Below are 20628 nucleotides of genomic sequence, written 5' to 3'. Positions count from 1 at the left end.
ATTATGTATTGTTTTGTAATACCAATTTAATGATATCTTGTCATATGAACTGAATAAGAAGAGATTTCTGACAATAATTTTTATGTCTGTATGATCCAAGAGCGAATACCTTCTCCCTGTCTCTAGCCCTCACAACACCTTGTATCTGGAGTTGCACTGTCCAGCTGTAGCACCGTCTGTTGTGGTCACTTCAGATAATGGAAGAAGCACAGTAAATTTTGGTGATGTTGCAGTAGGTATGAAATTTGAATTCAGGTTTTGAATTTTTTTCTGTCTGATGTTAATTTCTTCTGAGCATGGATTTGCATTTTCTTTTACACGGTTTAGTTAATTTTCAAAAGGCAATAAGGAAATTAGCCCTCTATTAGGTACGTACTTAGGTAAAAAATTAGGAGCCTGGCTGGCTGGCTGAGGCATGTAAAAAGCTGACATGAGCCTGAAACATGGAACAGGGAGCTTTACAAGTGACTGTCCAAATCTGGAAGTGTTTTGGTGAGCTTTGACTAATGTGTCAGCCATAGCAGTGGAACGACTGTTTGGCCCAGGTAGAAGCAGGAGTGAAAAGGAGGAAGGATAATGCATGAGTGAGCTTCACCACTTTTTGAAATGTGTTCATTTCCGTCAGGCCACAGGATGATGAAGCGAATTGCAATACAAAATATCTCCCCAGAGAAGCTGGAAGTATCCTTGTTTGGAACGCGTAGTTAATCTGCCGTTCAGCTTCTGTTTAATTTGCCTCTTTGTCTGTAGGAGGAACTGTTTGACACTAAAGCAAGTAGGAGGTAGCAGATTTCAGACTCAATACACATCTTTCAGAGCGAGACAGGAGGTGATGTGAAGAAGGTACTAGATGAGCCTAGGTGACCTACTGGAAAGCTAATGCCATTCTACCCCGTTAAATGGAAATAATGCTGCATAGAGCCAAGCTTGAGAAGCACTTAAACACTTCCTAAAGAGTACGAGGCACTGATGACACAGCTAGTTTCAATACAGTCTGACGTACGTGTGAAACAGAACCAACAACTCAGTTTCTGCAGAGTGCTTCCCTGGATTTCTGAATACCTTCTAAAAACAGGCTGCTACACTGGCCTGTCTGAGTTAAGCTGTGTGCAGTAATATAGGAGAAGGCATGGCCCAGCTCTTCAGGTGTTAATGACCCATTCCAGGCAAAATCTGAGAATGGAGTTACTTTGAGATCTTAGTAACTGGAAAAGGATCTTGCAGCTATTTGAATTCCATGGGTAAGAAAAGTAATTGGATTAGTTCTTCTTTTCTCTGAGTTAAATATTGATCTCTGAAAAAGCTTATAGGTGGTTAGTTTATACACTGTTCTTACCTTTCTCTCCCCAGTCCTTGTTTATAAACTGTTTTCCTTGAGTTGCACTGTTTTAGCTAGGATTCTCTGTTCTGAATCCCAACGGTCCCTTCCTGTTGGTGAGACCAGTTGGAATGCTTGAGCCAGGTGAAAATAAAACCCTCGTCGTCTCTTTTTGTCCAAATGAAAGTAAATGGGTGAGTAAGAGATACAACAGCAATGGGGGAAAAGAGGAGAGACGGAGGGATGTAACAGGCTGTGCAATATGCACATATTACTGACTGGGATGAGGCCGTATAATAGCAAATACTTCGTTGCCTGTGCGTAGCCCCTCCCAGCATTTGGATATTTCTCTGCGTGCTAAATCCAGAGGTTCCCTAGTAATGGCCCGTTTGTGGGAGGGGGTCAGTTGGGAGGGGTGGGGGGTGTCTTCCTTCGGCAAATGGCCTAACACAGACATCCTCTTGGCAGTTTTTTGATATGCTGGACATCTGGACGGCAAAAAACAGTCTGACCCTAAGTCTGACTGGTCATGGGGTGATGCCATCAATTGTTTGCTCTGTGGGAGAAGCACTCGATATGGGATATGTCATCACCGGAGAGAAGGGGACTTCCACTTTCAAGGTAAATCCCCCTATGCTGAACCAGGAAGCACACCAGCAGTTTTTGTAGGGAGGAAGAAGGGTTCTATAGTTTCTAGTCTGGCAGAACGTAAGGCTGAATGGCAAACTGTAGACAAAAGAACATAGCTTTAAAAGCACATCTGGCAGAGCGATTTGGCGCTGAGACAGTTTCAGGCCAAAGGTAACAAAGCTGTGCAGGAGGATCTTGTTATCTGCTTCTGTCCTGCCTGCAGCCTATACAGCAGAGATCCAGTACCTGCTAGAAAAGAAAAGACCTGTGTGATCTGCTCCGTACAGCCAGCCAGTCTGCAGAGGGATGTGAAGTAGTAGTAGTAGTGTGGTAATGCAGCAAAATAAATTCAGCCAGTTCACTAAATATGGATCCTACAGGCTTGAGAATCAATTTTCCTAATGAAAATGCTGTTGTGTGAATTAATGTCATCAGATACAGAACACTTCCACCCTGACCCTGCGGTACTCCATACGACTAGATTCGCTTTCACCAACAAGGGACAGAGACCAGCAGAGAATTCCATGCTTTCTTACATCGTCTTTGCAAAGAACAGAGTTTGTTGGTAACTGGTTCTTTTTCTTTTTTCTTTTGTTAGAGACTCATGAAGTATAAAGCAGCATCACTTCATCTTGTTAGATCTACACAACTGTCAAAACCTGGGCATCACATCACTGCAATTAAAGACACAGTTTTGTTTCCCCAGTAGGAGCTGTACTAATTCTTTCAGTGTGGGTAGCTGTAAATTTATGCAGCCTGAGCAAATATCCACAAGTAAGGAGATCCCTGTGTTTGACTCTGAATAAACCCGCACAGCTATGCGTGTTAAAGACTGTATTTAGGGATGCCCATCTCTATAAAAACATGTTAGAATATAGGAAGGGTTTGATGATGCTTCTTCAGTTCCTCTAGAGATGAACGTGTTAAACTGATAGTTGGAGTTATCTGGTATTTCTAACACTCTGGTTTGCTGCAAAACCATGCATCAGGTCTTACTTATTTGCTGTTCCAACAAAAAGTAAATGGGTTTAAGATATATGAAGCAGTAAAACGGAGCTGTCCTCCTTTCTTATTTGTACCCTCATTTTTATTTACCAGGAACACAGAATTATAATGGCTTAAGTGTGTTCAGCATCTTTCCAACAGAAGGAGAAATTGTTGCTGGGAAGAGTCAGGATTTTGTTGTTACTTTCAGTCCTGATCATGAAAGTCTGTACTATTCTGACCGTCTCGAGGTTGTGCTCTTTGGGAAGGTAAGACGATCAAGATGCCTGGATTATGAAATCAAATTCTAAACAGGACCTGCAGTGATTTTTCTCAGCATGTGTCTTGATACAATTATTTGAAACTCCTATTTAGTGGACAGCATTTGTAGGTGGAAATGGTATCTTTATCAGATGAAGTGAGGTAGGTAGGAAATGGCAGGTTTGGGGCCCGCAGACTTTTTTTTCAGGTTTTAAATATTCAGTTATTAATTCATGACAATAGTGACTTGGGATTCGGTCCTGTCTTCTGCCTGGCTGTCAGCACTGGGTAAACCAGAGCTGATGGGAGCGAGGTTGCTGCCGCGCCGCTGAGTGCAGCTCTGAGTGGGATCTCTGCAAGCAGCATTCGGTGGTGGTGGAGAGAGGAGCTCTGCCTGCGCAGTGCGAGTGACAGATGCCCTGAGTACCAGGAAGCTGCTTCTGCAGCCGCTCAGCGTGAGGAAGGGGGTTTCCATCTGCAGAGCCGCAGTTGAGCTCAGATGGAGCTCGAGGCAGGATATACAGGCTGGCAGCATAGCAGGGGGCTTTATGCCGCCTTCCAAGAGAGACTGACCAAAAGTTAATGAAGAGTGCCAGCTAAGGACCATCGGCAGGCACTGCAGACACGGAGCAGAAACTGGTAGTGAACAAGTAAGCGCTGTTTCTCTGCTTTCAAGTTTTTTGTATCTCCATATTACCTTTGCAGTTGTGGTACAGAATGCAAATCGGGGTAAGCTGAAGGTGCATGGAGACTAATTCTAGTTCACAAACTTCAGCCAAGTTTGGTGGCAAGATAAGTTTTGCCTCTTCGGTATAAATAGGTTACCCAGTTCCCTCCTGAGGCACATTGCCCAGGAACGAAAGGCCGTTTGAAACGGGAGTGCCTGAGTGGACAAGACAAGGGGAAGATGCAGGATTCTTGCGTCAGAGTCCAGGGCCTCTTGGCTTTTACGTAGGCAGATGATGTAATGATGTCTCTGCAGCTGATGCTGTTTGTCAGTATTCCAGATACATTGGTCCTTAAGCTGTAACCTGTGTTTGAAGTGTTCTTGTCTTATCTAGAAAACAGCCCATGTGATCCACCTGAAGGGCGCAGCAAGGGATCATCCCATGTTTGTGGAAGGGGGGGTTCCACTAGACGTGCCCGTCGAGTCCTTGGCTGTAACACGACCTCTGTCATCCCAGCAGGCACTGAAAGGAGGTAATGTGCTAACACTGACACCTTATTGCAAAACAGTGAGGGATAAGACATGGGCGTGTTCCTCATTCTTTAACTAAAAATAATTCAAGATAACTTTTCCAGAATCAGAACAAATAAGCATTATGGTATAGCCTATATTTGTAACACACACACACAAAAAAATATGCAGGAAACCTTCTCTTAAGGAAAGGTTTTCTCTTAATTTTAATGTAGTTTTAATGAAGATCATCTATCTTTGTAACTTACCTTGCAAAAAATGATTATAATCTAATGCTACTATAAAGTATTTGCTTTCTGCTGCTTCTCTGACTTGTGTTAAATGTTTATGAAATTGCCATATACAGTAATATATCCTGGACACTCCCAATTGTACCGTTATGAAACAGACACGCTTTCAGGGCTTTGAATTTATCCTTCCCTAATTTCTTTGGAAACAGTATATAAGCAGCTCCTAGCACCTAAGCTGTAAATAAATCCAGGCACGCAGCATACACCAATAGGAATATTGTATGTGCTACGGGGCTAGAAAATGAGCATGAACCTTGAGAAACAATTAAAAATTACAGTTTGCAATTGAAAATTTATGTAAAACGTCCTTTTGCTTAATTCTTCACTAGCTCTGTAAGAAGGGTCTCCTTGTCTATGCCAGCTCATGCATTTGCCACAACATCGCTTTGTTTTGAACCATCCTGGTGTAATTTCCACTTGCTTCAAACTGATAATCGCTCAATTTTGACTGTCTCAAAGTTTACTTCATTCATATTTGTTTAGAGCTACAAGTACCAGTGAAGTCCCTGCTCCTCATCCTGGAGTACACCGAGGGAGAGAGTTCTCCAGCTACGGCAGAACTGAAAGTTGGAGCTATACAGACAGCTCAGTTTGCGTTGAAGAAGGTGAAGGAAATAAATGTGTCATAAATAATATGACATAATGTATAACACAGATTGTCAGACGCTGTAACGAATACTGACAGTGTACAAATGGCTACTAGTTCTTTCAGTCAAAAATTCAGGCTATAAATTAAAAAATACAGCTTTCAGGGGTTCTGATAAACTAGGCATTATAAAAGCATCAGTATTTGAAAAGAAAATATTATTTTTCAGGGGCTAGTATGAGGAGTTAGCGCTATCGTATTAAGTCAGCGACAAAATTAATTGAGCAGTTTGCTTCCCCAATTCTGAAATGCCAAGGTCTGAGCACAGAACTGAATTACAGGTCTGATCCTGTTGTTTTAGTGTAGTATTTTGTGACAACTTGACGCAGTGAAGACGACAGACCCTGGCAGTTTCGCAGGGCAGAAGCAATTTGGTGCACGGCAGGCCCGCACACAGCACCCGGGCCGCGCAGCCTTGAGCCAGCAGCCTGGCGCCGGGGGAGCGGTGACGAGGGTGCTGTGCCCGTCTCTCCTAGGGCCTGGAGTTCGCGTTTGAGGGGCTGCCGCTCCTGCAGCAGAAGGGCTTCGCTCTGGACGCCGAGAGGGGAACGGTGGAGCGTGGGCGAGTGAAACGCATCGGTGTTTCTTGGGTGCCGCCTGCTGACTTCCGAGTAAGTGACAATTGCTACAGCTTGTTGCTGCTTCCACCGGGAAAGCGCGGCAGCTGTTCTCACCGGCTTGTAGGAGCAACCCAAAAGCTGATCTCGAAGCTGTCAGCAGTACAGGCTGCTTTGACGTGTTAGGATGACGGAACACGTGTAGTTACCCAAGGGAGTATAGGCTGGTATAAACACCGACATGAGAATGAAAGCCAGGGACAGTGTGTCTGATTTGGAGGCTCGCTACCTCACCATGGACTTCCACTCATCTACGTGATGAAGAGAACAAGCATCAGTCACTTGCTGCTTAGAGAATTTAGAATAACTTACAGGTCACGGCATTATATAGCACCAAAAGGCCAAAATGGTGCTGCTGTTCACCAGAAGATGCAGTTCTGATCACACTGAAGCGAGATTTTTCAATGCTCCCTGTGCGAGAAACTGCCACAGAACTCAGTTTACATGGATCATTCTGCTACGGTGTTCACATTGCTTTGGGCTGGGGGCTGCCTTGCCTTTGGTACATCCCTGGAAGTCAGTGGGGCCTTTTTTGAGTTTCCGCTTTATGAACTGCTTCATGAACCCTATTTCCCTGGCTACTTCTGTCTTTTTGTGTTGCAGAGTCTGGGTATGAGGGCCAAATGTCTTTACAGGGCTGTGACTGCTCTTCCTGATTCATAGTCTCAGGCATTCATGGAAACTGCAAGAATTTACTCCCTTGCTTTTTGTTGTGAGCTGTGTGTGGGATGGCAGAATGGGTAGCTTGTTCCAAAATTAAAAGATTGCTGCTATCACGTGCAGAAAGAAGGCAGTAGATTTCCTGGCATGATGTATGAGGCTGGCATCGTGCCTCTTGGTAACCACTGGTTGTTACACAAGATTTAACGCTGACTGATAGCCAACAGGATCCATCGCTTTCCCAACCCTCACTGCAGCGCACTCTGTTGCTGCTGTGCCCAGTTGTCATGGTTGTCGTGTGGTGACGGTATCCGTAGCACTCTGGAGATCGAATGCTTAGTCATTGCTACTTCACTTACTGCAGTATGAGCATTGCGTGAGAATGTAAAGGAGCCAACGCAGTGGGAAGGGAGATAATCTATAGCTGTAACTGGTACAGCTTACAACTGAGATGTAAAATACATCGTTTAGAACCTGATCGACTAATCTGTTCTATGTACAAAAAAAAAAGGTTAGTTTTATGTGTGGATTTTTTTGTAGGCTGATGACCCTCTGCTTGTGACAGCCCTCCTGACCTTGAAAGGTGACATCAAGGAATCTTACCGTATTCTCTTTATGGCAAAAGTTGTGTCTGCACACTCTCCCACTATGTGAGAGACCCAAGCTAAACGGAAAGGAAGATACAGGCTCCTGTTACTGGGGAGTCACTGGATCTCGGCTGAAACAGGGGAAGATTTTGAGATTGTTGCAAAGGTACGAGGGGAGCAGAGAAGCGGGAAGAGAGGTGACGTGTAATATTTCTGCTTTTTTCCCCACAAAATTCTGTGTAAACTCTGGTTCCACTAGTTTCATTTTCCAGTTGACTCTGTGACAATAATCTTGTGATGGAAGAAAGACTGAATGAGGGGCCCACGTAGATACATCTGCCATTAATCGGTGTCTTCCAAAGGTGGGCAGTCCCTCAGGAGGAGTCGCTTTTTGACGTCTACCTGGGTGAATTTCAAACAGCGTATCTTTTTCCAGTTTCAGATGCATTTTAATGTATTTGGAAAATCCTTAGTTTTTTCCCCTCTTAAGACCAGAATAAAGCTTCTTATTCAAGTCTCCTCCAAATGGTTTGGACAGTCATTTTTACAATACCCTGCGAAATCTTCCTGATGACGCATGGTCAAGCAGGAAATGGTGACCACGCTGTTCATTGAATCGCTGGATATGGTCAGACACTGGTCCCAGATCCTGGCTGTCCAGGAACTTGGTGTTTCTGTGTTTGCTTTCCTCTGAGTTCTGACTAAGAGTAGATTTCTGCCTGTTACTGGGGAAGCTGGAGTGCCCTGCAGGTATGACTTCTGTCAGGAAGCAGTAGCTAGTTCAGGGAAAAATACAGAGGCACTACACTATGGAGAATGAAGGGACCAGGAAGTTAGCAGACATGTAGAGACATAAATGATCTTTTCAATCTTATATCACGCTCTTTCTTGAATCACAGTAAGTCTGTGGCAAAATTCCCTCACCACCACTCCAAAGGCATATTGCCATTTGGCCCTATGTAACTGTTAAAGTTGCTTATTCAGATTATACAGGAAGAAAATAGAAACAGACTCTGTAAATATCCGTGAGGTGAAATGTATCGGGCTAGCTGGACTGCGGGAAGCAGTAAAGCAATTGTCACAAGAAGTACTTCAACTGCTTTCCCCCTTTTGTAGAGGAAGCTTGTGTGGCTGATGAAGAGGGGCTCCTTGTTTTTCCACAGACAGTTAGTTTGATCCATTCAGATCTGTTCTCATTTAATAACAGATCAAGTGGCTGCGAAGCTACTGAACTCCTCAGTCTGAGGCCCTACAGCTGCCAAAGCCGTGACCCGCCACCGCGGGGGAAGAGGAGCTGGGAGGGGGTGGTGGTGCCAGCCAGAGACAGCTCTGCCTGCGTGAGGGAGGCACCGAGCGCTGGACAATGACGTTTGTGTGCTGGTTCTCTTGCCGTCCTTCCAGCACAAAAAGGGAGATTATATACTGCTAGGTAAAATGAAACTGCTGTGAAATAGTACTGCACAGTGGACAGTTACCTAATGACAGGGAGGTTTTCGGAAAGCAAGGAAGGGCAGAGCATGTCGGAGCGGAAGGTTTGTTTCAGGCAGTTGATTTGGGGATGTCCATTGTGTTGAGGAGCCTTTGGATTTCACTCTTGGAAACTGAAAAGTAATGGCTGAGAATAAATTAATCTCCAAACACTCATAACCATATAATGTAGGTCAGGTACTGTGAAAATATTCAAAGGATTGAAAAAAAGTAAAAAAAGTTAAACAATACATTTAAAAAATGTGACGATGTTGAAAAAATGCGGAGGTTGCTTGTAAGAGTAAGAAAAAGGCCTAGTAAGCAGAAAGAAGGTGTCTACCTGAGGACAGGCTCGTCCAACCAACAGCATTTGCTGGGACACGGAGTCTGAAAGACTCGTAATAACTTTGGAGAGCTCTGGGAGGGCCCACTCAGGTGTAGAAGTTGGAGGGTCAAGCACACAGCATTGCCTGAGCGCCTTCAGAAGGTTAACCTGGTTATGAAGAGCAGCGGCCACTGACCAGCTCAAGTCATTGCCTGTACTGAGTAAGCTTAAGGTAAGCAAAGGGTGTGACCCATTGTTAACTGTGTTCTTTGGACTTGATGTTGAAAACTCATATGAATAATTTCACAGAATTGAAGCGAGCGTAAGGTTTTGGGTTTCAATGGTCAAAGTTTCCGTGCTTAAAGCGAAGTGTGTATTCATTCTTTCCAGGGGGAGTGTTGAACCATGATAATGAGAATAGGTTGCTATTTCTGGAGTACTGAAAATAAAGAAAACTATGCTTGCAACACACCAGCTGACACTCTGTGAAGCATTTAGGGAAATATGAAGGTTTTTAATTCTCTTTGATGAGAGAAAAGCCTGTTATTTTATCTTGGGCCTCAAAAGTAATCAGATTTGACTTCTTGGCTGATCCTTGTGGGACTGGGTTTTCCTTTCTGCTTGCATGGGTTTTGTTCTCCTGGCATACGTAGTTCAATGTGCCCAGCTCCTGCATGAAGTAATGATCTGAGACACACACTGTCAGGCTCCTGAAAATTTAGGAATTCTAGGTAGATGCTTCTACCTAAACAATTCTTATGTACAATGTATATGAAAATAGCTCCTTGATCTTTCTCCAATACAGGAAACAGAAAATTGACTGAGGTGACGGACTGCTGGAAGCAATTCCCCTGCTACCTGAGACACACCAAGCTGAACTAGACATAGTGGGTTTGTAGGTAATTCCTCCAGGACGTAGCTGAGAGAGCTATTGCGTTCTACTTGCATGGCTTCACGCCAAGTTCACAGCTACCAGGAGGAGCTCACCACGGCAGCTCTAGCCTTCATGCAAATTGGTCTTTTGAAGAAGCAAAAAACCCCGTTCCATACTGTGCTTCCAAAGCAGGTTGTCAACAACCACAGCACATCTGGTATTGTGATTGCCAGGGGATTCTAACTGTCTAGTCTGATGTTTCTGTTTCCATATTATAGGGCTCCAGTAGGGAGGGAGGCCTTATTCTGAGGAGAATACAGAAAAAAGCTAACTTCAGAAATAGATCTTAGTTTCCTAGAAGCTTAAGTTCTCTACTCCTCTAACTGCCATTCTGAGCGCTATGCTTTCAGGCTGAGTTTTGCAACTGTGATGACTCTTGGATCACTGGACCCAAACTCTTGTGCTTCCAGATTTGGATCCAAATGCAAACATCATCTTCTTGGCTCTGATGCAGCTCTAGTTTCATAAGAGAGCAATTCACATCCCTGTGTGATCTTTATAATCATTACAAGCTATATCTAGCTCATTTCCAAAACAGAAAGGAAGTGAGAGGATAACTAGTAGTGTCATACGCATCTTATTAATACACATTCTGCTTCTCCAGCGACTTCAGAGATTGCTTCACACATATGAATGCAGCTTTTCTTAAATGAGTGATGGTCCCATGACCCTGAGCAGGCCTGTAGGAAAGTCCTTTAGTCAGTGTGCCACGTGCCATCACTGAGCCTTGACACACTGGTTTTGAGCCTTGTGGAGCAAACGTAGTGACTGTCAGCTGGAGAATGGCCTGTCGTGCCCGGTACTGTGCGTTGCTGCTCCCAAGGCCGCGATTGCCCCGTGTATTGGAGCTTATCCATGCTTGTTGTAGAAGACCTCTGTCAACGCAAGTCCAAATAGATTCTCCTCCTGTTGCATTAAAATGTATTTTAGAAAATAAAAATCATTGTATTTTGTCCTGTTCTCATTACCGGAGGAGCTTTTATACATATACCCACATAGACATCTCTCAGGATACCAGGAACCTCAACAGGCCATTCTTTCAGTTGATCATCTTCTTTCTTTTCCTGTTGAAATCTTTATAATCTATTAATTAGCTCCACTGCTTGGCAGCTCTAGGTGTCTTTCTTTTGGTTGCTTGTCCAGTCGTGGGTCATGATCGCCCTGATTCTGATCACTTCTTCCCCTGACTAACATCTTTTTCTGCAGTGTAACTGAGCTCTGCTACATCAGTGCTTCAAAGGTGTGCTTGGAAGCAGAAATAATCCTTGCTCCTTCGTATGGTGGGTACAGTTGGCCTTTGGCGGATAAGGTTGGCCTTTGGCACATGTTTTGTTCTTCCCTGGTGTCAGGAAGACTTCTGTAACTCGCAGCATGTCCTAACTGCTGCAGGGCTTTGAGGAGCTCTTTAACACCATGGGCGATGTACGAGCCTGTTAAAAGAGCTAGGCTTCACCCTGAAGACAGCTGCAGGAAAGCTGCCATGTGGCGATGAGCCAAATTGCTGTAATGATCAGTATGATCACGGCAATGAAGCATTGCTCCAGGAAGTTCCTACCGAAGGGTATCCACAGTAGCAGTTTAGGATGATGGTGCGCACGATGGCCACGGAGCAGCGTGCGGAGATTTCAGCTGCGTTTCTGCCTCTGCAGTGCTGGACACAGTCACTGCGCTCCGGAGCCAGCTCCTCTCCAGGGAGCGGTCCCCTCGCTCGCTCCTGCTCCGCGCCTTCGCGCCAGGCTCTGTCGGCAGGGGGAACGCTCGCTGTTCCCAGCCCTGGCTTCCACCCGGCGCCTCCCGCTCCCGCCGCGCTCCCCGTCCCCTCGGGCCGCGGCGGCCGCCGGGGGAGAGGGGAGGGTGCAGCGCTGGCCCCGCCCCGCCGCGGGCCGCGCCCCTCGCAGCGGGCTCTGCTGCCCGGGCGGCGGGGGCAGTGCGGCCCGGCCGCCGGTATTTATGGCGGGGCCCGGGCGCTCCCGCCGCTGGCCCTGAGGAGCCCCGCGGGCGCTTCTCCGCCGGCCGTTTCCGGGCACCGCTCCGCGCTGCGAGAGCAACGGCGAGAGCTGCCGCCCGTGAGTAACCGGAACCTTCCCGCTCCCGCCCGGGCGGCTGACACTGCCGGCCCCGCCGCTCGCTGCTGCCGTGTTTCCCTCTCGGGTCCTCGCCAGCTTACGGGTTCGACTGGGCTGGCCTTGCTCTGGAGGCTGAGGGGAGCGGAAGGACTCTGAAGGGCCGTCAGCTCGCAGGTCCTCCCCTGCCGCCGCGAGTCCTGCTCTGTTGGTGCTCGGTTACCGGCGGTCGCTGCGTGCCCTTCGCCGCGCGGTGCTGCTGTGGCGGCCGCGCTCCTGCCGTGTCATAGAAACTGTTCTCCTTTTTTTATACTGTTGGCAGATCGGAAAAAAACATTTCTGGCGATACTGGAGCTATGAAAAAGTAACTTCAAAGTGACCGGGGGAAGCAGGCAGCTGTCTCAAGCTGGCATTCTCATCCCGGTTAGCTTTAAAGAACTCTTGGATCTGTTTTTCAAGAACCCAGCAGGTGTAGTTCCCTCTGCCAAGCAACAGTAAAGCAGCACTTTGTAAAACCAGCTATTGATCAGAGGCCAGCTTTTGCAGTGGGGTTATTTGCATGGGCTTACTCAGCCAGAGTAACTTACAACTGTGAAGGACAGCTAAATCTGAAGAGTTTTTGCTCCGTACTCGTATTGCTTGCTTTCCCTTTTTCACCTCAGAAACCGTGTGAAACTTATTCCCTGTCACACATTCGCTGTTTGACTGTCGATATTTAAGTCGGTGAATCATCTCCCTTCCTTCGCAGATGCCCTCAGAACATGCCTGATTGGACAAGTCTGTGGTATGTCTGGTAAGTTTATTATTACTCTTACTAACCCAGAGTAATGTGAAAGTTATTACGGACAGTAGCTGCGGTAAGGTAATGGAAACGCGTTGCTCGGAGACAGGCTGGAGGAGAGGGTTTCTCCTCAGTTTGATGAAGGCGCCGAGGGGAATGCGTTTCAGCTGAGGCCGCAGGGCAGATACGGTGTCGGGCAGGGTGCAGCATTCGTCCAGGGCTATGTCATCTTTCCTTTCCGAGCGCCCTGCAGTTTGGCTGTGGGGCTTGGCAGTTCTTCCTAAATAGACGACTGCTGAGCAGGGCACGGACTTGCTGGGGCTCAGCCCCGCCTTGCCGAACGCGCAGTCCTCAGCGCTCTCCCTTTTACGGGACGGGAGGGTGAGCTTATGGTGCTGCGTTTTCATTCTGAACTCGAGCTGATGACAAACCTGTTTACTGGCTGTTTGGATGACGGAAAGGGGGAGAACAGTGCCAAGTTGAAGAGCAAGCTCTTGCCACAAGCGGGTTTGTCTCTTGCCTGACACATGCATTATAGGTGTCCTGACACTGTATTTATAGTTTGCATGCGCCAGTATCTGGACTTCGATGGTAGCACGCAGAGTGAGTTGGTTAGTTTTAGCTGTCATTCGGTCTGGACTAATTTCAGTCAATGTTCTTTGCTTTCTTGATCCATAGAACGGTTTAAAAAGACACAGTTACATAAAATATTTTAAGAAGACTTCTGTAATTAGGCAGTGTTGAAATCATGAAAGCTACTGAGCTAGCGCTAGGATTTATACTGCCGGGATGCCCTTACCTAGGTGGTTTCTGCCTGCCCCGGGGGGCACCAGCGTAGCAAGGCACCCCGATTTCACAGGACGCACGAGCGTGCAGCTCTTGGAGTGTCGGGAAATACCCGTTCACCAGCAACGAGGTGATGCTCCTCGCACAGCAGGAATGTTTCACTGCAAAGTTCCAGCAGGTTCTTCTCGCGCTGAGTTTCGGGTTGCCTGAAAGCATTTTTCTAAAACAATAATTTGCAAGCAAATGCATGAAATTTGTGGATGCTCTCAAATTCAACTTGTTCAATTCAAGCCTTCCAATTGAGGCTCCTAAATTCAGCTTTTATAGTGAGTGTAGTCTGTGTGCGTATCTGATTCTCATACTAACAGGAGTATACTCTTGCTAAAGTTAAACGAAACAGTTGTGGAAGAAATGCTTATTTTGGAATTGTGATTGTTGTCGGCAAGTACTACCTTTGGTTTGGAAAAAAGAATTGAATGTTAATGAGGCCGTTTCTGTATATATTTAGGGTGGAATATAATTCTAATGAGAAATATGGGAGCAAGACCTGTCAGACAGTAATTCCTGTCAAGCCACTATGAATGTAGTCCAGCTTTGTCCTTGGACCTACTTCTTTATAGGACGTTCAAGCATTTCTCATTACCTTGTCTTCTCATGACCTGTCTTACTGCTCACCTAGCTCCTGAGAAGAGTGGATTCATTTCAGAAAATGGGGGGCGGAAAGGTAGAGTTTCAGCGGAGAGGAGAACCTGAAACACTAGCGTGTCGACCTAGGTACACTATGAATTGTTAAGCAATAAACTTCATTAAACAATAGCTAGAGATAGAACTGCATCTTCAAGACATACTGCAACATATAATTTCTGTGCTTCTTTATGAATATAGATCCTAGACTTGTGAAAGTTTGTACTTGTATTTCCCTCCAAGTCCATACCCACTGTTGAAAGTGGAGCCATTTTCACTACATAAAGGCTGAAAAAACAACACAAGATAATTAACATGGCATCTGTGAGCCAGAAGGCATTGTAGCGATGACTACTTCAGCTCATGAACCTAGGAGGTTTGGCCTGTCTTCACCCATTTAGAGTGAAATTATATTCAGCTCTGGAAGAAGTAAAACATAAGCAATGAAATGATGGTATTCTCCCTCCTTCTCTAAGGTTAATCTTGCTGACTGTGTTCCTGCTCCTGCTCTGTGGGATCACAGCAAGCTGCATCAAATTCTGCTGCCGGAAGAAGAGGCCTCCGGTGGAGGCCTTCCCCAGGCACCCTTGTGACTTGACAGCTATTGGTATTGACAGTGACAGCACTGCCCACAGCACGGTGACCTGTAAGTATCCCCTGGGAGCCCACTGCTCATCAGTGCTTTGCTGTTGAACGTCTGCCTAGAATTCTCTCTCTAGCCCTGGCAGTAACGGGCACTTTCTGATGTGCTCCAGAACAACTTTCAGCCCCACAGGGTGGGTGGGAGAGATGAAGGAGGGTTATCAGGGCAACACTGCAAGTGAGTGCAGAAGACAAGTAGGATTTAACGCCGCAGAGGGTAAAATAAAGTCTGTGGCGGGTTAACCTCTTACGTGTCATCTCCCATATCTGTTCGTATCACCATTCCCTCGTTTTTTTAACTTTTCTGCCCACCTCACTGTCCACCTCACTGTCCAGCTGTTCTAGCCAAAGTTCTCTCTAATGCGAGGAACTGTTCACAGCTATTTGTGTACAAAGCCACCTGAGGCTGCCTCTGCTACAGCACACATGTACTATGTCAGGTATTTCACAGTAATTACTGGATGGTGATATGCAGAGACATTTTCTCTTCTGACTGCTTTCTTTTGGAGAATGTATAGATTCTATCATGGGTAACACTATACTGATAGCTTTTAGTATATAGCATGTATGTTCTGACACCACAAAAACGGGTCCATAATTTCTTGGAGAAAAGTAGAATTAGCCCTTCATATATCAACGTTCCACGCAAGTATTTAATTTGGTTTTAATTCATTTTCTTCACAGCATATAGCTCGTTGCAGTACCCTCTGAGTGCCCCTATTCATTCAATATTTGTGGATATGGATAAGAACGCTGTGTCCCCTCCAGCTTACAGTCTCTATGCCATGGAGTTGCCACCTTCTTATGATGAAGCTGTCCAAATGGGTAAACAGCACACTGAAGTGGCGCGGACAAGCCAGAAACTCAGTGACATCCCTGGACAGGTGACATCAGGTGGGCTGAGTCCCACCCAGGATTCACCCGATACAACCAACAAAGACCCAGCCACACAAGCCAGTTCAGAACATTCAGAAGATGCAACACGAGAACAGCCGCAGCTCTGACTCATTTCGGATGAGGAGTAAAGGAAGGACTGTAAGAGTTGAAGAAGACGTGAAGAGTTTGGTTTTGTAGACAGGTTATGACGGAAAGATGTTTTCTATCATGCTCTTGTAGTGATCTGTTGGTTAGAAGAAATGTTTTCTGTGACTGCTGTAATCTCCTGGTAAAGCTTCTTCAAGCATCTGAAATGGAGTAAAAGGGCAGCAGTCTAAAAATGCCTGTAAAAGTGGGACATGAATACTTGTTCATCTTCTGATTTAAAAAAAGAATTCCTTGCACCCAGCATATGGCAATAAAAAGGTCAGGGGAATTTTGCCGTCTTGGGAACACACATGAAGAGTCAGAACAGTACAAATACGAAGTTGTTGTTCCAGAACAGAAGCTTCCCAAACTGGGATTGAAAGGGGAACCCCAGCGAGTCACACAGAGTTGCCTCTGTAGTTTCTCTTCTTTTGAGAACGTTTACTGTCCAGCGGATTGCTGGAGAGCAAATTGCTACATAATGGCACATGTTCCTTGCACTGAAGGAAGATGGCAAACAAGAAGAGGAAAGTGTGTGGAGGGAAATGCATTATGTTATGTTTCACAACTAGAGTCAAGGAATGAGACAGATAAGAAAAGATTTTTTTTTTTTTTTTTTTTTTTTTTTGGTTGGTCATGAGGGATTGTTTTTGAGGTTTCTTAAATCTTTAAACTTCTATTTTCAAGATGAGCTGGCTTGTGGGTGGGATCCTTTTACTACTTATTTTTGCCAGTTAAAGTACAAATTAGTCTCAAAGAGACACTTGCACACATGGTTAAGTTTTACTAATGTGTTTCGAATATTCATCAAGTATTTCAAAGATGCCTTTATACTTTGTTACCTGCTCAGGTGTCAGGGTCTCCGTCAGTACAGAAAAGAAGAAATCAAAGATTCCTGGCAGCTTTCACCAGCTTAGTGCATAGACGAACTCAGTAATGTGCAGGATGAAACAAAGCATGCTCGAGCTGTGCCATCTAGAATCCGTTACCAATACAAAATACCAGAGTATAGGCTGGTCAATAGGCCAAAGAAATTACTCTTTAGGGATGGTTCTTCATGAAGTACTGATAGCAAGAACAATTGCTAGACGCCATTTTAAAACTGCGAGCTTGCAGTTGATTACAGCGGTCTCAGCCCAAACAAAAATACAGGCTGAGAGACCTTGTTTTAAATGACAGCTCCTTCCCTTGCTTGCCCCTCCCATATTCCAAATAGGATGAATTTTGTCCGCTCCTGAGTAGTGATTTTCTTTGAATCCACTTTCGCAAGGTGCTAATTTGGCTGCTTTAAGAACATGAGCAATCTACAGGATTGTTCATTGCTATGGGCTTGTCTAAGGGATAAGAGCAGGAATGAAAGCGTGAGCACTAGGTGCTGTTAACAAAGGTAACATCAAGTGTGGAGTGCTGGGTCAGCGTTCATGTTGACTGACCTTCTACTAACAAGAATATGAGTGACGCTCTTCCTTTTTGCTAAAGTTGCTTTGGTAGCTGTAAAAAGGGGCTACCTTCTGCAAACATTTTGGTGTCTGTCAATAAACGGTAGAAGTGGTGGGTGCAAAATCTGGCAAAGCTTTTAGAAGACTATTCTCTGACAACCCTCATTGCACGAACTGCCCTGGAAATGAGCACCAATGATTTAAAAATGAAGATCTTTCTGCCAGCCAACTGGACTGAGCCTAGAATCTCTGCTACACATTTATGATGTGTGAGCTGTTCATGAGTCCAGCTCCCTGGAGAAGTGTTGGTTCTATATTTAACTTGCATATAGCTTACTATGAGGCTTGCAGGGAAAGATTGGTTTAATAAATCTGCCTCTCTCCTGTCTCTTCTCTGTCCTTAATTATACTTTTGTTTTATTCTGTCCTCTGCATTCTTTTTCTGTGTCAAGATGAGACTAGCCATAACCTAGTGTAGCTATTTGGATGTCTCTAGGTGGAGGAGCAATATATACCCAGTTCTGAGCATCTCCAAGACACAAACGCAGCAGATGTATTTTATTTATTGAATGTTTCCATCAGGATATTACTCAGAAACAAACCCTGTGCCTTTCCAAAGAAGAAATATCTGCTTCAGGCAAATGGCTGAGTGCTCGCTCACTAACAGAAACAGGAATATAAAACCAGGCAAATGAAAAAGCAGTGACTGACACAAGAGGGCAGTCCTTCACTTTCCAGTGTGCTGCATTGTGTCACCACTGGGAACAGCTTTCTGAGGGACGGGCTCGCAGTGTTGCGGAGGCGAGGGTGCTTCTGAAGCTCGGTTTTGCTCAGATCTTCGGAGATTACTCTGCACTGCAAGGACTGAGCTTGCTTGAGGAGAATGGGGGAATAATCACAGCAGTTTGACTTCCCTTCCTTTCATGCTTTTGCTTGCACAATGCTTCTGTCTTGTGAGTTGTGCGCAGCACCTGGCAGAGCATCTGCCAAAGGGCAAGATCTGTTTCCATTTGGTTATGGGGGATGATAGTTCTAACTGCAAGACCCCAACCAAAGCCCTAAATGTCATGGAGTGCCTACAAATCAGATCTGACTCCGTTACCACCTGGATTAATAGAAAAGCCTGTCTCACTCGGGAGCACCTCTGTTGCCAAGCTAGCCTAGTTGTTATTACCCTGTAGTAACTGTCGCTTCATTGTGTACCTCCACAAGTCATTATCCAGACTAAAAGAAAACAACTGGATTTGTCTCTTCTTTACGAAAATACAGAGTAGGCAAAGAGGGAGTATGGCTGCAGGAACTGAGTTTCCGTGTGTATGTAGGAAGCAAGTGTCATTTGACACAGCATAGTGAATAAAGCACTGAGTTTTTTCCCCTGGCTTCCTAGGAAGAAGGGCGTAATCTGATGTTTTCTTTGTAACACCTAAGGAAAAGTCTTGTGTTTTGCCCAGGTTCTTGCCTTATATCGTGGTTCATTAATTCAAACATAAACTATTTGTTAACATAAACTACTGACCTAATCAGCCTGCAGGAGCACAGAATGTTCTTTGCACATCAAAAGCAGCTCAGTCTGCTCTTCACAATGGTTTCAATAATGATGTCTCAGCCATTTATTGAAATCATCTGACTCCTCACAGAAAGCTGAAAATCAAAGCTGGCCCTGGCCCTCTGCCTTTGAGGAGGCCAATTACCCCCACAACTGTTCATTATTAACATCTCCACTTAGCAGGTTTCTTCAGCTCAGTAGCACTGCAGAATTTATACCCCCTCCAAACAGAAAGATCATTACTAGAGGATTTACAAATTGCTTTTAAATTCTTGCAGCAAACAAAGAGCTCTCTTCCCATCTTGGGAGCAGTTTATACTTGTGTAGAAATCCAGTTCATCAATTAGAATCACTGTTGCATGAGGGAACACAGGGAGAGAAAATGACCCCTTAACGAACTAATATCAGATAAAGGAATTAAAAGGGTGGTCTCCTCAATCCTGGTCTACACAAGCAACACCTTGAAAGTGTTGCTCCCATGTGCCTTACATAGCGTGAAATAGCAGGAAGTAAAATGGAAAAGAGTGTCTATTGGTCACCTGGGCCTCTTCTGTTTTGTTGGGCAAGTCAGAGAAAGACAGACTTTCTTGTTGTTAATGTCTGTGAAAATAGGCTTAGTAGCTAGCTTCTACTCAATGTGCATTTTTGTGACGTGACTAGGAAGAGGATACTATGAGTTCCTAACCCTACTGTGTGGTAAGTTAAAATGAACTTCTTTGTTTTGACTCAGGTTTTAGAACTCACTAACCAAATCCAAGAATGTGGAATGGAGATTAATGCTCTGTCTTCATTTCTATTGCTGTTTTCCATAAAAGTTTCGCTTTTGACTTTTGCTTTGTGTTCTGAAAAGCTCTGTTAACCTCTCAGTGTGGGATCTGACTTTATAAGCCTAGAAATCTTTGTTTTGTTGTTGGTGCTCTTAATGAGGCTCAAACAGCAAGTGGGATACATTTAAATGCTCTCAACCTGGATAGACACAGTGTTCCCTTATGTTTATTCTACTGAACGTGTAAAGGGGAAAGCAGGGATAGAACTATTCTTAAACTTAATTTGTTCTTAGTGGGTATGATGACTGGGTTTCTGGTTTTGTCAGTGAAAGTATTTGGAATGTAAATAGTTAGTTTACCTTTAGCTTTGGATTCTGCTCTATTGAAGTCAGAGGAAATAAAATGAGATTCTGTTGCAGAAAAAGAGTCTGGTTTACATTGTTTTATTCCTCTTAGCCACATATACCTTCCCTCTTGTATTGCCAAACAAATATAAAACACCTCAACTGCTGGTCAGAAATCTTGTGCAGTGCTGCCGTAGGCTCTCAAAGAGCCATCAAATGGCATCCAGAGGTGGGTGTACATCAGTGAGAAATGAGGTGATCTCTATGGATCTATTTCTTACAGCCAGTTTTTAAAGTACTCTGAAGTTTCAAAACAAGGCACTATAACTGATAATGTTTATTAGTGCTATGGTCATCTAAACTGTGAATGTCTCAACCAGAAGCCCTTCATGAGAAATCTGCTAGTCCTGGTGGTAATACAGCAAAGCCTCTCTGGAAGATCCAGGATCAGCATGTTTCTGCTCGTAATTAATCTATTCATTTTTCCCCCTCAAAAATGCTTTTATAATAGAACAGGTTTTTAAGAAAGTTTTCCAGAACACAGAAGTGAATTTAAATGGACAGATTAAAAAAAATCAATTACTTTCTAATAAGGTAGTCTTCATTTAAGCATGTCTAAATAACTTTAAATTAGAC

General features: G+C 44.8%; 2 protein-coding genes across 2 annotated transcripts in view; both read left to right on the top strand.

The window, feature by feature from the left end:
- Positions 1-7682, top strand: part of CFAP74 (cilia and flagella associated protein 74) — a 52430-nt gene extending 44748 nt beyond the window's left edge. Inside the window, exons 30-39 of the mRNA XM_075437664.1 lie at positions 127-236; positions 626-681; positions 1393-1512; positions 1787-1939; positions 2384-2513; positions 3047-3201; positions 4255-4393; positions 5165-5286; positions 5804-5938; positions 7145-7682. Of these exons, the coding sequence (XP_075293779.1) occupies positions 127-236; positions 626-681; positions 1393-1512; positions 1787-1939; positions 2384-2513; positions 3047-3201; positions 4255-4393; positions 5165-5286; positions 5804-5938; positions 7145-7258 (1234 nt within the window). The 3' untranslated portion in view covers positions 7259-7682. The remainder of the gene's footprint in view (positions 1-126; positions 237-625; positions 682-1392; positions 1513-1786; positions 1940-2383; positions 2514-3046; positions 3202-4254; positions 4394-5164; positions 5287-5803; positions 5939-7144) is intronic.
- Positions 7683-11805: 4123 nt separating this feature from the next.
- On the top strand, positions 11806-20072 carry TMEM52 (transmembrane protein 52). The gene is made up of 4 exons (XM_075437417.1): positions 11806-11983; positions 12729-12773; positions 14708-14877; positions 15558-20072. The coding sequence occupies exons 2-4, from the start codon at positions 12742-12744 to the stop codon at positions 15875-15877; spliced, it is 522 nt and encodes a 173-aa protein (XP_075293532.1). The 5' UTR covers positions 11806-11983; positions 12729-12741; the 3' UTR covers positions 15878-20072.
- Positions 20073-20628: the final 556 nt, after the last annotated feature.

This window comes from Opisthocomus hoazin, chromosome 16, assembly GCF_030867145.1.
Source record: "Opisthocomus hoazin isolate bOpiHoa1 chromosome 16, bOpiHoa1.hap1, whole genome shotgun sequence".
In the NCBI taxonomy this organism is placed as follows: Eukaryota; Metazoa; Chordata; class Aves; order Opisthocomiformes; family Opisthocomidae; genus Opisthocomus; species Opisthocomus hoazin.
The sequence above is the reverse complement of the archived record's forward strand: the minus strand, read 5'-3'. Positions and strand labels throughout refer to the sequence as shown.

Coding starts and splice junctions, on each gene's coding strand:
- TMEM52 (XM_075437417.1), top strand. CDS start 12,742: ATGCCTGATTGGACAAGTCTGTGGTATGTCTG. Junction 12,774..14,707: donor ACAAGTCTGTGGTATGTCTG/GTAAGTTTATTA, acceptor TCCTTCTCTAAG/GTTAATCTTGCTGACTGTGT. Junction 14,878..15,557: donor TGCCCACAGCACGGTGACCT/GTAAGTATCCCC, acceptor TTTTCTTCACAG/CATATAGCTCGTTGCAGTAC.